Source organism: Oryza sativa, chromosome 11 (assembly GCF_034140825.1).
Source record: "Oryza sativa Japonica Group chromosome 11, ASM3414082v1".
Classification (NCBI taxonomy): Eukaryota; Viridiplantae; Streptophyta; class Magnoliopsida; order Poales; family Poaceae; genus Oryza; species Oryza sativa.
Genome location: NC_089045.1, coordinates 26,157,327 through 26,170,364, shown reverse-complemented (window position 1 = coordinate 26,170,364; position 13,038 = coordinate 26,157,327). Strand labels below are relative to the sequence as shown.

The following is a 13,038-nucleotide window of genomic DNA, read 5'->3' as shown; positions in this document are numbered from 1 at the left end:
AAGTTTCATCACTGTATTCAGCTGCAAACATAAGATGAAAGCTACTTTTTTTTTTTGACGCAAAAGGTAGAGAGACTCTACCTTGTTTCCATTGTATTAATGGTGGTCATAAAAGTGACAAAGCCAGTGGCTGGCAAGAGATTATACAGGGGGGGGAACAGAGAGGAAGGATAAAGAGAAAGAAAGATAAAAAAAGAAGGAAAGGAGAAGAAAAGGAAGAAGAAAGAACAAAACACAGGAATAAAAATAAAAATAAAAATACAGGAATAAAAAGGAAACCTAGCTAAGCTTGTCTGCCCAAGTGTTGAGGTGTTCGCGAAGGCTAGGCTTTAAGCGATGAACCCATAATTGGAGACTTTCTCTGATTCGATGCAGGATGTATGCAACGCTTGTTTCCGTGAGCTTGAAGATCAGCTGGTTGCGTGCTTTCCAGAGACCGTGCGAACAAGCAGCAAAGCATGCAGGCCATCCCGGTTTCTGGTGTTCTGGCAAGGTGTCCAGGATTGATTCCACAAAATCTTGTATGTTAGAGCTGCGCACGGCTGTCTCATATAGGTTGAGCTTCTTCCAGACTTCCCCTGCTAATTTGCAACGAAGAATGATGTGATTTGATGTTTCAATAGCTGGGCAGGTCATACAGTGTGGGTTGGAATCCCATTTTTTAAGAACCCTGTTTGCATTGGTGTTGAGCCTGTCTCGGAACGCTAACCACAAAAAGATCCTGCAAGTGTTGGGGATAGCCTTGTTCCAGATAAGTGTTGCCGGCTGCCAAAGGATGCCATGATAAGTCAACAAGTTGTAGTTTGCTGATGTTGTGATATCTGTGGAACCAAGCAGCAGTGTTCTTTTGTCGGGGACATTCTGTTGTATGTGCTGTTCCAACAATATATCCATGAGGGACTGTAACTCGGTTTGAGCCCGGGAAGAGAGAACCGGGTGTAGAACAATTGTCCAGGTACCGTTAGTGTGTTGGGAGGAGACTGTACAGTTGATATTTGTTGCGTAGGAAGCTAGTGTCGGATATATGAGGTTGAATCGTCCTGCTGCTGTCCAGTGGTCTCGCCAAAACTGCACTAGCTGGCCGTTCCCAATCGTTACCTTAGTGGAGGCAATAACTGGCTCGATAACGGAACAGACTGTCTTCCAAATCGGTGTTTCTGTTGGTTTTGCTTTAATAGGGATCTCATTTGCCATGTGTTGCGTGCGCAACCATTGAAAACATGGTTCTGATGAGTCTGATAACAACTTGCCTCCTATCCTCATAAGTAGAGCCATGTTGTGAGCTCTCAAGTCACGGATCTACGCTACTACTCTTTTCATATCAGAATGTAGCAATCTAGGATGTGACTTGTCCTAACATAATGAATCTGGACATGCCTCATATTATGTTTGACGGAGGTACTAGCCAATATTTGTGTTTGAAGTCATTAAAAGTTTGATTGTACTATGTAATCATCAGATATCAGGGATCTAAAAGTCCACTTTTTTTTAATTGGATGTAGTAGCACCTTTCATGATGTAGGGGGATCATTCTATCATCTACTACTAGGGAGTCGATTCTAATCCCTCGAGGGGATATCCCCTCGTATATCTTTTTCTTCTAAATTCAATGCAAATAGTTGTGAAAAATTATGAAAAAAAATTGACAATGTAGAGTATAATGATACCTATTACTCCACCAAAAGTCAAGTTCAAATTCGATCTACACATCAAGAAACAAAAAAGACAAATTTAGATATAAACATTACGCTACTATTTATACGTTGAATTTGTCTTTTTTATATCTCGACGTGTGAGTTGAGTCTGAACTTAAGATTTTGTAGAGTTGTATATATGTGTTGCATGAATATTGTCAAAATTTTTCAGAATTTTTCATAACCGTTTAAATGATTTTTAAGCAAACGAGGGAACATCCCTCAAGGGATTAGAATAGTTTCCCTCTACTACTATCCTCTTTTTCCATTTTCCCCCCTTCCTTTTTCCCTCATTTTTCATGAATCATGTTGCAATCAGATGGTTGTAGTACTCTCCTACTGGTAGTAGCCAGGTCCCCCTGACCTAAACACTGAACAGTGAACTCATGTGGAGCAGAGCCTCAGACTGCTTGCTCCTGTACTTAACTGTCTCTTCCTTTTTACAAAGCAGAGTAGCTCAACAGTTTTGAGCAGCCATGCTCGTGAACTGTCCTGCCTATATGGAACTCGGATCAGTATGCCAGTTGTGTGTGTCATATGAAGTTGGTCCATCAGTCCATCTGGTTTGGCTTTTCAGGTGGCTCAGACATCAGAGCCTGCCTGACTCCAAACAGTATGTGAAAATTTTCAAGTGAATAGCCTGTTTTTTTTTCTTTTCATTAATGGTTTTCATGTGAATGATTTAGTGGTAATTATCCAAGGGTGCACACAAATGTATTGTAACTATTGTAAAGAATTTCATACTCAGAAAGTTTTTACTCCCTCCGTTAAAAAAAGTTGTGTTTTTACCTTTTAATTTGTCCATCAATGATGTATTTTTAAGTTTAGGTCCTCATCCACTAGACCTCTTAAAACTACTAATCTTTTTTCCTCGTTTTAGCCATTCAAGCATTAATATTCCTTCGTTTCTCTCTGCATTAATAAAGGGTATGGTAGTTTTTTTAGCCTATATCTTTATAACTTTCTAAAACAACATATTTTTTTTGGATAGAGGGAGTGCGGAAATAGTACTCCACCATTTAGTATCACGGGAAGTGTGCCGATCAATGGATTTTTCTATTGCTTAAGCAAGTACTATAAGTGTTTAGAGCATGATCAACAATCGCTCAATACTATTCCAATCCCAAAGGGTTTTTAAGAAAAAAAAAAGATCCATCAAAACTCCTAATCAGATTAAAAAAGTTTGGGATTTCAATCCTGTGATTTACGTTCTCCATAAGTGGAGAAGACCTCTCGCTCCCAATCCACCGATCGTGGGCAATTTTCGCACGCTATGGAGATGTCCACACTGCACCAGTCCTCACAAGCTCGTCCGTCGCCAATCCCGACTCGTGCCGCCGTTGGGCGTCATGTGTTGGTCATTTGCCAGCCATCGATTTCATACCATTGCCAACCCGTCATGCAAGAGAATGAGAGAAGGTGTAGAGGAGGAAGAAAAGAGGGATTAACATGTGGGCCCCACCTGTCGGGTTATTATATATGAGAAGGGGAGCGGTTGCCCTTTTTTTTTTGACCGAAGAGTGGTTGCCCGTTGGTAGTTTTGTAGGTGATCCCATCTTATATTACATAGAATCATGTGTTACCTAATCTGTTGGAGTGGAGGATATTTTAGAATCTCAAATCCTAGTTAAAAATCTCCAAAAGGTTATTTAGGGAGGTGATTTATTGGGTATCTCTTAGTGATGCTCTTAAATGCTACCAAAAATATAACATAGGATTAGGTAATGAGATGGAGAAGTGAGTGGAGAGAGAATGAGTTACTCCTCACGCAAAGGGTAACATCTCAAAAAAAAAAGCAAAGAGGGTAAGGGCACATTTGAATCAAATGATTTATATAGGAATTTCATAGGATTCAAATCCTATAGGAAATTTCATAGGATTGAAGCTTTCCAAATCCTATGAAATTCCTATGGAAATCCACGTTGCATGTGGATTTTGGAGGAAATTTAGCAAGAGCTCCAACCTCTTGGAAAATTTCCTCTAAGTCTATCTCTCTCATCTAATTCCTACGTTTTTCCTGCGCTCCAATCAATCGACCATTCCTATGTTTTTCCTGTGTTTTGTAATCCTCTGTTTTACACTTCAATTTCTGTCAGAATCATGTGTTTTTCCTATCCCTCCATTTTTTCAACCCTACGATTCAAAGGGGCCCTAAGATAGCGTGAGAGTGAATTATCAAAAGAAAACTATTGTGGTTGTGTGTTAGCCGCAATATATTATATATTGTAGATGAATAGGCAACACATTTCCTATTAAACTTGCTCCTATATACCCCTTCGTTCCAAAATATAAACATTTATAGGTAGTGAGTTTTTTTTTAAAAAAAAACAAAATAGAACGCAGCCGAGATAGCCGTTTGATCCATATCGGACGGTCGGAAATAATCGGTTGACCTTGTGGCCACGGAACATGCAGCTGGTCTCGATCCCGGAGCAGAGAGAGAGACCAATCAAAGTTATCAAACCAACCGCCAGCGCTGATCCGGCTCGGCTGTTGCAGCTCGCGCGCCCCCACCCCTCATTCACTCTCCACCGCACCGCACCGCACCGCGCCCTCGCCACCACGGCGCGTCGCGCCCCCGACGCGCCAGGTCGCCGCTCCCGTGTCGCGCCGCGCCGCGCCCCCACGGCCCCGGTACGCGCGCTCGCTCGTGCGACACGCCGAGGCCGAGGAGAGGAGACAGAGCAAGCGACAAAACGCGCAGGCGATCCCAGAGCGCGCCGCGCCGCGGCCGTGTCGATCCCATCGAACACCTCCTCCTACAGGAGTCTCGAGGGCTACTTGTACACACACCCATACTAGAGAAAGAAACAACGAGAGGAGATACAGAGATTGGGAGAGGTTAGCGAGAGAGGTTGGGCAGTAGCCATCATCATCATCAATTCATCTTCTCCAAAAAAAATCAGAGTAGAATCTCATCACTCACGTACGTGCAGCTTCTCTCTCTTTCTCCTTCGCGCGCGTCGATCGCTTTCTCGTCCCCATCATAAAGCAAATGATTCGTTCGCCTCGCCACCCTGCTTTAATTCTCTTCTTCTCCTCCTCCTCCGCCGCCGCCGCCGCCGAATCTTCCGGTAGCTAGATCCCCTCGCCGGCGACGTGCTTGCGTTTCTTGGTGTCGTGACGATCGGGGCGATCCATTTTGTTTCAGGTCAACGCCGGTGATCCTCTCCGATGGGGTCGTTCAAGGGGCACGTGCTGCCGGGGACGCTGTTCCTGGCGGTGGGGGCGTGGCACGTGTGGGCGGCGGCGGCGAGGTTCGCCGCCGACCCGCGCGGGTTCAGGCTGCGCGCCTGGAACCCCGTGGACGTCGGCGGCGGCGGCGCGCCGGCGTGGCTCCCCGCCCACCTCGAGCTCTACGTCATTGCCGGCGGCGCCTTCCTCGACATGTGCGTCGAGGTGCTCTACTCCACCCACCTCCACATCTTCGCCGACGGCGGCATCAACCCCGCCCACCTCAACGACCTCGAGCACGGCGGCATGCTCCTCATGTTCTTCCTCTTCGGCATCCTCGCCCTCCTCTCCCAAAAAACCAGGTAACCTAGCATGATCAATCCACTCTTCTTCCCTTGCTCATATTGATTTCCTAACATGATCAAATTTTCGTCTGTTTATTCATGCTATGATCATAATATTTTTTTTCAACTTTTTATTTAATTTTTTTAATTCATAATTTGATCGAAATTTCTCTATTTTTTTTTCTTTGTCATGATATGGTCAATGTTCATCCTTTTCTTGTTCTTATCAAAGAATAATCCATTTTTCTCTCCAATTGAGAACGACGACCACCACCAATCCACTCCTCTTCCTTGCTCATCTTGACTTCCTAATATGATCAGAATTTCTTCTTTTTATTCATAATTTGATAAAAAAAAATCTTTTGTCGTGATATGATCATTATTCATCTATATCTTGCTCGGATCAAATTCCACAACAAAAAAACAAACTGTATCACGTTTTTTCACTAACTCAGAAGCCATTTGCCTCTCCAAATAATTGAGACGCTTTGTGTTGGAATAAAGTGTGCGTGATCAAAGATTTCCAGAGCTTGATTACTAGCAGCATCTTTTCAGTTGGGTTCTTCTTGAGTACATGTGGGACATGAGGAAAAGGGGTTGATATGTTTGTTGGAATAGTTGGTTGGGGCAGGAATTGTCAAGCCCTTCCCTTCCCCCTTGTGGCTCATTGATTTTGACTATTGGGGTGTCGCATCCTGAAAACGTCACTGGGACAGACAATGCAGAGGATTGGCTGGTCCAGCCTAAGCCATGTGTCCATTCTAATTCTAAACTCTCATGCTGGTCCAAGTTGGCAGGTGCTAGTTTCACATCACTCCAAATGGCACATTGCAAATTTGCAATTCTCCTTTTTTTGCCAAAGAACAAACAACCTTTTTTACACACTGTTGTTTAGTTTAACCTTTTTTTTTTAAAAAAAAAAACTCATTGGTGCATGAAAGGAGCTTCATGGGTTCAACACCCAGTCAGTATATATTAAGGTAGTTAGGTGGCAATAGTTTACTATTGAGTTAAATAAACTAATTGGGTGAAGACATCAATGGATTGATTCTTCTCTGTGCCCACAGCTTTAGCAAGAAGTCAAAATTCACATGGATGGAGCAGAAGTTTACCGGTTACCACTGTTTCCTCTGATCTTCCTCTTGGAGATCTTCCTCTTCTCTTTTTATTTAACCCTTTTTGTAGATAAAAGTGTTGAGGTGGGGTCAGGGAGAAGTGCATTCCTCCTGCAAGTGCAATTTGTAAATGGCCAAATTGAATCTGACTCTGTTTTGCATTTGATTGTTGGGGGGGCCCTGTTGTGGTCTGAATGGAATTCTTGTGTGACCTTTTCACCTCCAATCATATTGCTGTTTTGTTTTATCTTATCCTTGCAGCCATTGTTGTTATCAAAAAGGTAGTTGTGTTCCCCCCATTGTAAGTACAGAGAGTGACCATCAACAGTTTCAGTGCAATGGTCTAGAGTAAAGGCCCCATTTGCATCTCAGAATATCTGTACAAATTGAACTGTTTCCTATGAAATTTCTGTGTTTCAAACATGACATTGAGAACGAGCGCCTGGTTCAAATGCGAATTGAACTGTTTCGTGCTAAATTCTTACATTTCAAACATGGCATTGACAATGTGAGACATTTTGAATGAAAGGGATTCACTGCAAATTGGAACAATTTCTCTAGTTTCTTTTTTCATGAAATTCCTATGTACTGAAAATTTGCAAGATTTGGCATCTAGGAAAATCCGCGCAAATTGAACTGTTTCTCGTGAAATTCTTCTGTTTCAAATATAACACTGATAAATAAGGGCCCGTCTCGAATGCAAGAAGGAACAATTTCTCCAAGTTTTTTTTATCTCTAAGGGTTGTATTTTCTCCTGCTCTATTCAATGAAAACACTCTAGTGCTGTTTTTCGTTCAAAAAAAAATTCTCCAAGTTTTTTGTGAAATTCCTATTTCTGAAAAATTTACAGTGTTTATCTGAAAATTTACACTGTTTTGGTGAAGGGTTTGCAGGTACCTGCCGTTGCCGGAGGGGGCGCTGTGCCTGGTGGCGTCGACGGCGTTCATGGCGGAGCTCCTCCTCTTCTACTTCCACTCCACCACCCACCAGGGCCTCGAGGGCTACTACCACTACCTCCTCGTCGTCGTCGTCGCGCTCTGCGTCGCCACCACCGTGCTCGGCGCCCTCCTCCCCGCGAGCTTCCCCGTCGACATCGCCAGCGGCGCCGCCATCGCGCTCCAGGGCCTCTGGTTCTACCAGACGGCGTTCACGCTCTACGGGCCCTCGCTGCCGGCGGGCTGCCGCCGCGACGCCGACGGCCACATCGACTGCCACACCCACGCCGCCCAGGAGCGCGCCGAGCAGCTCGCCAACTTCCAGCTGTTCGGCCTCGTCTTCCTCGTCTGCGCCTACGCGCTCGGGTGCTTCGCCGTCGCCGCGGCGAGGCACGGGCACCCCGACCTGGCCACGATGCACGCCAAGCACGTCGCCGCCATGGAGGCGCAGCTCGCCGGCGCCGGCGCCGGCGAGGGGGACAGGTTCGTCGGCTCTGCGCTGCCGCTGGAGGACACCGCGATCTAAGTGAGCGGGCTCGCCGGCGACGTCGCTGTCCGTCGTCGCCGCCGTCTTCTTGGATTTGGGTATAGGAAGAGGAAGTAGAGTGCATGTGACACGTGGCAGGGGCAGTTCAGAGTTCAGAATTCGGAATTTTCAGATCATGAAACGATCGAAGAGTAGGAGGCTGCAGATTAATTGGGATTAACCACAATAGGGGATACAAAATTCATGGAAACTTTGATTTGATCAGTTGCTTGATTGATCCTTTTTGTTGTGATTACGTGAGGGTTTATATTTGGATTACGATTTTTCCTCTGATCGGTGCAGAGGTTTTGTCTTGTACATCAAATTGGTTACTGGGTTATGCATACGACAGCATTATGGATGAACAGCATATAATTAGAAACTGTTTTTAGACATGTTTTTTGTACTTTGATGTGATCATACGGTTTGTTTGGTTGGAGGGAGTTAGTGATGAGGAATGGGAGTTTATGATATCTAGGAGTTTAAATCTGTAGTTTGGTTGAAAGACTTGGGAATTCGAGAGGGTTTGGGATAGGGAATTAAGAGGTCCAATTCCCATCAATCTCTTGCCTGGGGGAGGCCTGTTAATTCGTGAGACTTGTAGGGAATTCGATGTGAAACCAAACAAGAGATGGGGACTAAAAATGTAACTCCCATGACCAATCCCACCATCAACTCCCTCCTTAAAACTCCCATTCCTCTTCTCTTCTCTTGCCAAACAGGCCAATAGGTCCATTCAGATTGGCAACCCGTCTTGCTCCTGTGCAATGTATAATTGTACATTGGCTTGTTTAATTTGTTGCTGAAATTAACCTTATCTGACACACTTTGGAGTTTCCAAACTTTAGCAATGTTGGATGTGTGTAGTTTGTAGCCTAACCAAAATTTAGTAGTGTTTGTATGAGAAGATACTTTTGAAAATACCAAAATTTTGGTAAAGTGACAATGACAAAAGTTTGCTTAGTTTGTTACCCTAACAATTCTTGGTTATTACGAAAGAATTGGTAGGACTGAAAGTGGTGGTAAAGTGAAATTGGTAGAGTTGTGGTTTATTTCGAATTTAGAACTTTACATTCGGAATCAATTTAGGGCCAACTTTTGTCACTTTGCTTTGCCTTTTAAACTGTCCGAGTAGAAGTACAAAAATTCGTCTTCAGATCCGTGTAATTTCGGGACATTTTATTGTCACTTTCTTCACTTAGCTTTCCCTTTTAGACTGTTAGAGAAGTATAAAAACTTGGGAAAAAAAGGAATAAGTTCCCTTGAGGTCCCTTAACTCGACGAGTTCAATTTGCATCCTAGAACCATAATACCAGATACAACGGATCCCTCAACTGTCAAAACCGGTATAATATAGGTCACATGACGGTTTAGACGGTGGTTTTGATTTCGTGACACCTACGTGGCTAATTTGACTCGGTTTTCATCTGACGCAGCATATGAAACAAAATTTAACAATTTTAAAAATAAAACAAAATATATGGACCCACATGTCAGTCAAATAATAAGATAAAAAATAGTGGAGCCCACATATGGGCCTCATGTCCTCCCCCTCATCCTCTCTCTTCTCTATCTCTCCCATTCTCCTTTTCCCTCTTCCCCTTCTCCTTCCCCGGATGCAGCCGGCACACCAACGAGCGAGAGTGGAGGCACGGCGGAGGCGTGGGGATGCCAAATCGACGGGGAAGAGGTGGGCACTACCTCCACTGTTGAGCATGTGGGCGTCATGGTCCACCGACGAGTGTGCAAAGAGGAGGACGAGGCGGGGAGGCCAGCGAGGGAGGGGGGTAGGTGGGCAGGGAGGTGGCGGCGAGGCCGGCAAGCTCCTCCTAAGTCCAAATCCATCATCGCTGACACCACCTCCAACGCGCGAAGAGGGAGGAGGCGGGGAGGCTGGAGTGGGGGCGGGGATGGAGCATCATCTGGCCTGCACGGCCTACCGCACCCCGGCCATGGTAGGAAACCATGTCTGTCGTCGCCGCCACCATCATCGGGATCTGGATGCGCCACCCGTCGGCCAGGTTGCCACGTCACATCTTCCACCCCTACTCCAACCGGGTCACCGCTGGCATCGTCCTCCACAGCTTTGGCCCCCCCAACTACGCCGCTCCACTACCACGCTGTCCTCTCTAGATCTTGGTTGCTGACGCTACTCCGGGGGACCCACGTCGATATGCTTCGCCCATCGCTCTCGCCACCCCCTCTACCTCGCCTCGTCGCCCACCGAGCCACTAGCCTCGTCCCCTTTGCCGTACCTCCGCATTCTGCATGGGTCCTCAACGTTGCTGGACCCGACCGTCGCCACCATCGACCAGAGGGACCACCTTCACCGACCTCGCCGCGTTGTTCCTCCACCCCTTCACCATTTTCGTCGGGCGTCCTCACCGTCGAGGAGAAGAGATAGGTGAGGGGAGAGAGATGAAGAGATGGGAGATGGGGAGAGAGGAGGAAAGAGATGAGGGGAGTGAGAATGACAAGCGGAACCCACGTGGGTCCCACCTTTTTTAATTATGTTTTTGTTGCAACTGACATGTGGGTCTATGGTTTTTATTATTTTCCAAATCAAATTGCCATGTAAGCTCTACGTCAATACCAAGTGGGATGAAGACCTAGTCAAATTAGCCACGTAGATGTCATGTCAGCTAAAACCAGGAACAATATCGCCGAGGGATCTAGTTTGCGCTGGTTTTGTAAGTTGGGGGACCGTTATATATGGTTTTTTTGTTTCAAATGACCAAAATCGGATTAGGTGTCAAGTTAAGAAACCTCAAATGAACTTATTTCAAAGAAAAATTGTACCGGCCTAGTTAGGCCCAATTCGATAGGGGGTGTGGCAGGTAACAGTGTGGCTAGCAGCATAGCCATGATCACTGACCCCTTGTCGCCCCGCTGATTGTCCTCCGCGCCAATCGTCTCTCCGTCGGCGCGGTTGTTGCATCTCGCGATGGCAGCCCTTGTCCTTGTACAAGGTCTTTTCTCCTCTCTCACCCAGAAGTCCATTTTACCTTCCTCCTTTTAATTAATTTTAAAATATTAAACCTTCGAATCAAATTTTAACATACTAAATGAACTTATGTGAAAACGTTGTAAAAAACAATTAAAGTTGTATAACTTATTGAGATCTACCAATCTTATTTTTGTTATTTCTCCATCTGAGTTTGATTGATCTATACAAAATTTGAATTTCAAATTATGACAACTTCAAATAACATTTTAAATACTAAATGATTTCAATTAAAAAAGTTATCAACAACAAAGTTGTATAACGCATCAATATCTATAACTTTTGTTTTGTTCATTTTGCTATATGACTTTGTTATAATAATTTGAATTTGAATTTCAAATTATGGCAACTTCAAACAATATTTTCAAATACTAAATGATTTCAACTGAAAAAGTCATCAACAACAAAGTTTTGGTTAATCTTTGTTATCTATATAGAAGTCATCATCAACAAAAGATTTTAGAACTAATCTTTGTTATCTATATACAAATTTTGGTTAAACTCATAAAGGAACTTTACTATAGTGTAAACACTTTAGTGACCAAAATTCTTAGATAACTTTGTTATCTACATACACATTTTGGTCAAACTCGTAAATGAACTCTACTATAGTATAAACTCTTTAGTGATAACTCTTGTTAGGTCCATATAGTGACTTTTAAAATTAATATACGAGCAATTGTCAATTCTTATATTGCAAGTATACTGGTAACTAGCATTAGTAACACATATTATGTGCTACGACAGTTCTTCCTATAATACTGTACTGTTTCACATTAGATGTAGTATGTGTTACAGCCTTTCGTGTAACGCATGCTTTGTGCTACTGTGGTATTCTCATGTAACATATATCTTTATGTGCTACAAGTTTATGTTATAATAGCCCTGTCCTGTAGTAGCGAAGTTGGTGAAATAGAAATTCAGAATCAAAGTTCAGACGCAACATGAATACATGATGGCCTGGAAAACTACCCAACCCAACCCAACCAATCGACCTTGCAGTGCACAACATTGAAATTTGGAAACTACCGCCACATCAAATTCAAATTGCAATTCAAACTTACTAGCATGACACGCAAAGCAGGCGCAGACGACAGCATGCACCATCATGCATGGTTACCATTGCAAGAATCCTTCATATACTTATCTGTTGTTTTCCATACCAGAACATATTTTATGAAACACATAATTAACACTCAAGTTTCTCAGATCAAGTCCACCGAACTTTTAACATCAGGTCAATATATATGTAAACCTCGTAATTCCGAATGCAACAGCCAGCAAAAAATCAACGAGATGGATGCACCTCCATAATACTAGTAATAACTCTAAAAGAATTGTTGGCCATTGTTGCTTGTCTCCATCTTAACCTACACATCTGGTCAGCAATTTCTGAAGCATATGACCAAACCCCAAACACATCATCCTCAGACCTGTAACAAACTAAAAATAGCTCAGACAACCGTTCACGAAACTAGACTGCAACTAATACAAGGCTTATAATGCAAGATTGGCATGGCTGCAACAATTACAGACATCATGCAAATAATTAAGCTCAAAGTAATGAGCTTTGTAGTAAACACACAAGAAAAACCATCTGTCCCTGTACACAAATCAAAGGAACATGCAACAGGAAAATACCTTCTAGTTTTCAGGCAGTACCTCTTAAGCCAAATCTTCACATGAAAAAAAATATGCCAACCTGAATGAATTGGAGTATATTAAAACAGTAATGAATACATATGCCAAAACCTAACAATCTATCAAATTGATGAATCATGCTCAACAGGGCATCTTCATAACCGCCAAAGAAAAACAATAAATAGACCACACAACTGGGGAGGATCAATGATCAACACAATATAAAAGCAAATATAGATACACTAATCCATGTACATGGATCATAGTCGTATTAAAGAGTGTTACATTGACCAAGCCCAATTAACTTAATTAGCTGCATACACATTGCACCTTGCACCTTGCATTGGAGATGAAGTTTCAATTTTCACATAAGTTAGAATCCCAATTAGAATCATTATTGGATGAAGTTTCAATTTGCACATCAGTTACAGTTACAATCATAGCCCACCCATAGGTGAGGTCGGTCCATGTCGGCCGACACACAGGTGAGCCATGTTTACCAGGAGTAACAAGTTCTTAAAGCCTTAAACTACAAAAATGCTTCAACCCGGTCGTCCGATCTTGAGAAAAAAAATCGGACGCCTCTTACTGTGATTTTGCTGCAT

At 43.5% G+C, this 13,038-nt stretch overlaps 2 protein-coding genes across 5 annotated transcripts; one reads left to right on the top strand and one right to left on the bottom strand.

Annotated features, from left to right (window-relative positions):
• Positions 1 to 45: 45 nt before the first annotated feature.
• LOC107278736 (uncharacterized) lies at positions 46 to 1,405 on the bottom strand. Its single transcript, XM_015761773.3, has one exon. It carries the CDS (start codon positions 1,273 to 1,275, stop codon positions 280 to 282), a length of 996 nt encoding a protein of 331 aa, XP_015617259.1. The 5' UTR covers positions 1,276 to 1,405; the 3' UTR covers positions 46 to 279.
• Positions 1,406 to 4,177: 2,772 nt separating this feature from the next.
• On the top strand, positions 4,178 to 8,194 carry LOC4350946 (uncharacterized). Of its 4 annotated transcripts, none has more exons than XM_015762297.3 (3): positions 4,178 to 4,620; positions 4,846 to 5,230; positions 7,221 to 8,194. In XM_015762297.3, the coding sequence occupies exons 2-3, from the start codon at positions 4,869 to 4,871 to the stop codon at positions 7,786 to 7,788; spliced, it is 930 nt and encodes a 309-aa protein (XP_015617783.1). In that variant the 5' UTR covers positions 4,178 to 4,620; positions 4,846 to 4,868; the 3' UTR covers positions 7,789 to 8,194. The 4 variants fall into 4 exon arrangements, with proteins under 4 accessions (XP_015617783.1, XP_015617781.1, XP_066161531.1 ...); XM_015762295.3 differs by having other exon boundaries at positions 7,212 to 8,194; XM_066305434.1 differs by having other exon boundaries at positions 4,507 to 4,768.
• Positions 8,195 to 13,038: the final 4,844 nt, after the last annotated feature.

Excerpts from the sequence above, each read along its gene's own strand:
- LOC107278736 (XM_015761773.3), bottom strand. The coding sequence starts at position 1,275 with ATGGCTCTACTTATGAGGATAGGAGGCAAGTTGTTATCAGACTCATCA.
- LOC4350946 (XM_015762295.3), top strand. The coding sequence starts at position 4,869 with ATGGGGTCGTTCAAGGGGCACGTGCTGCCGGGGACGCTGTTCCTGGCG. Across the intron at positions 5,231-7,211 it reads CTCCTCTCCCAAAAAACCAG|GGTTTGCAGGTACCTGCCGT; the intron begins GTAACCTAGCAT and ends GTTTTGGTGAAG.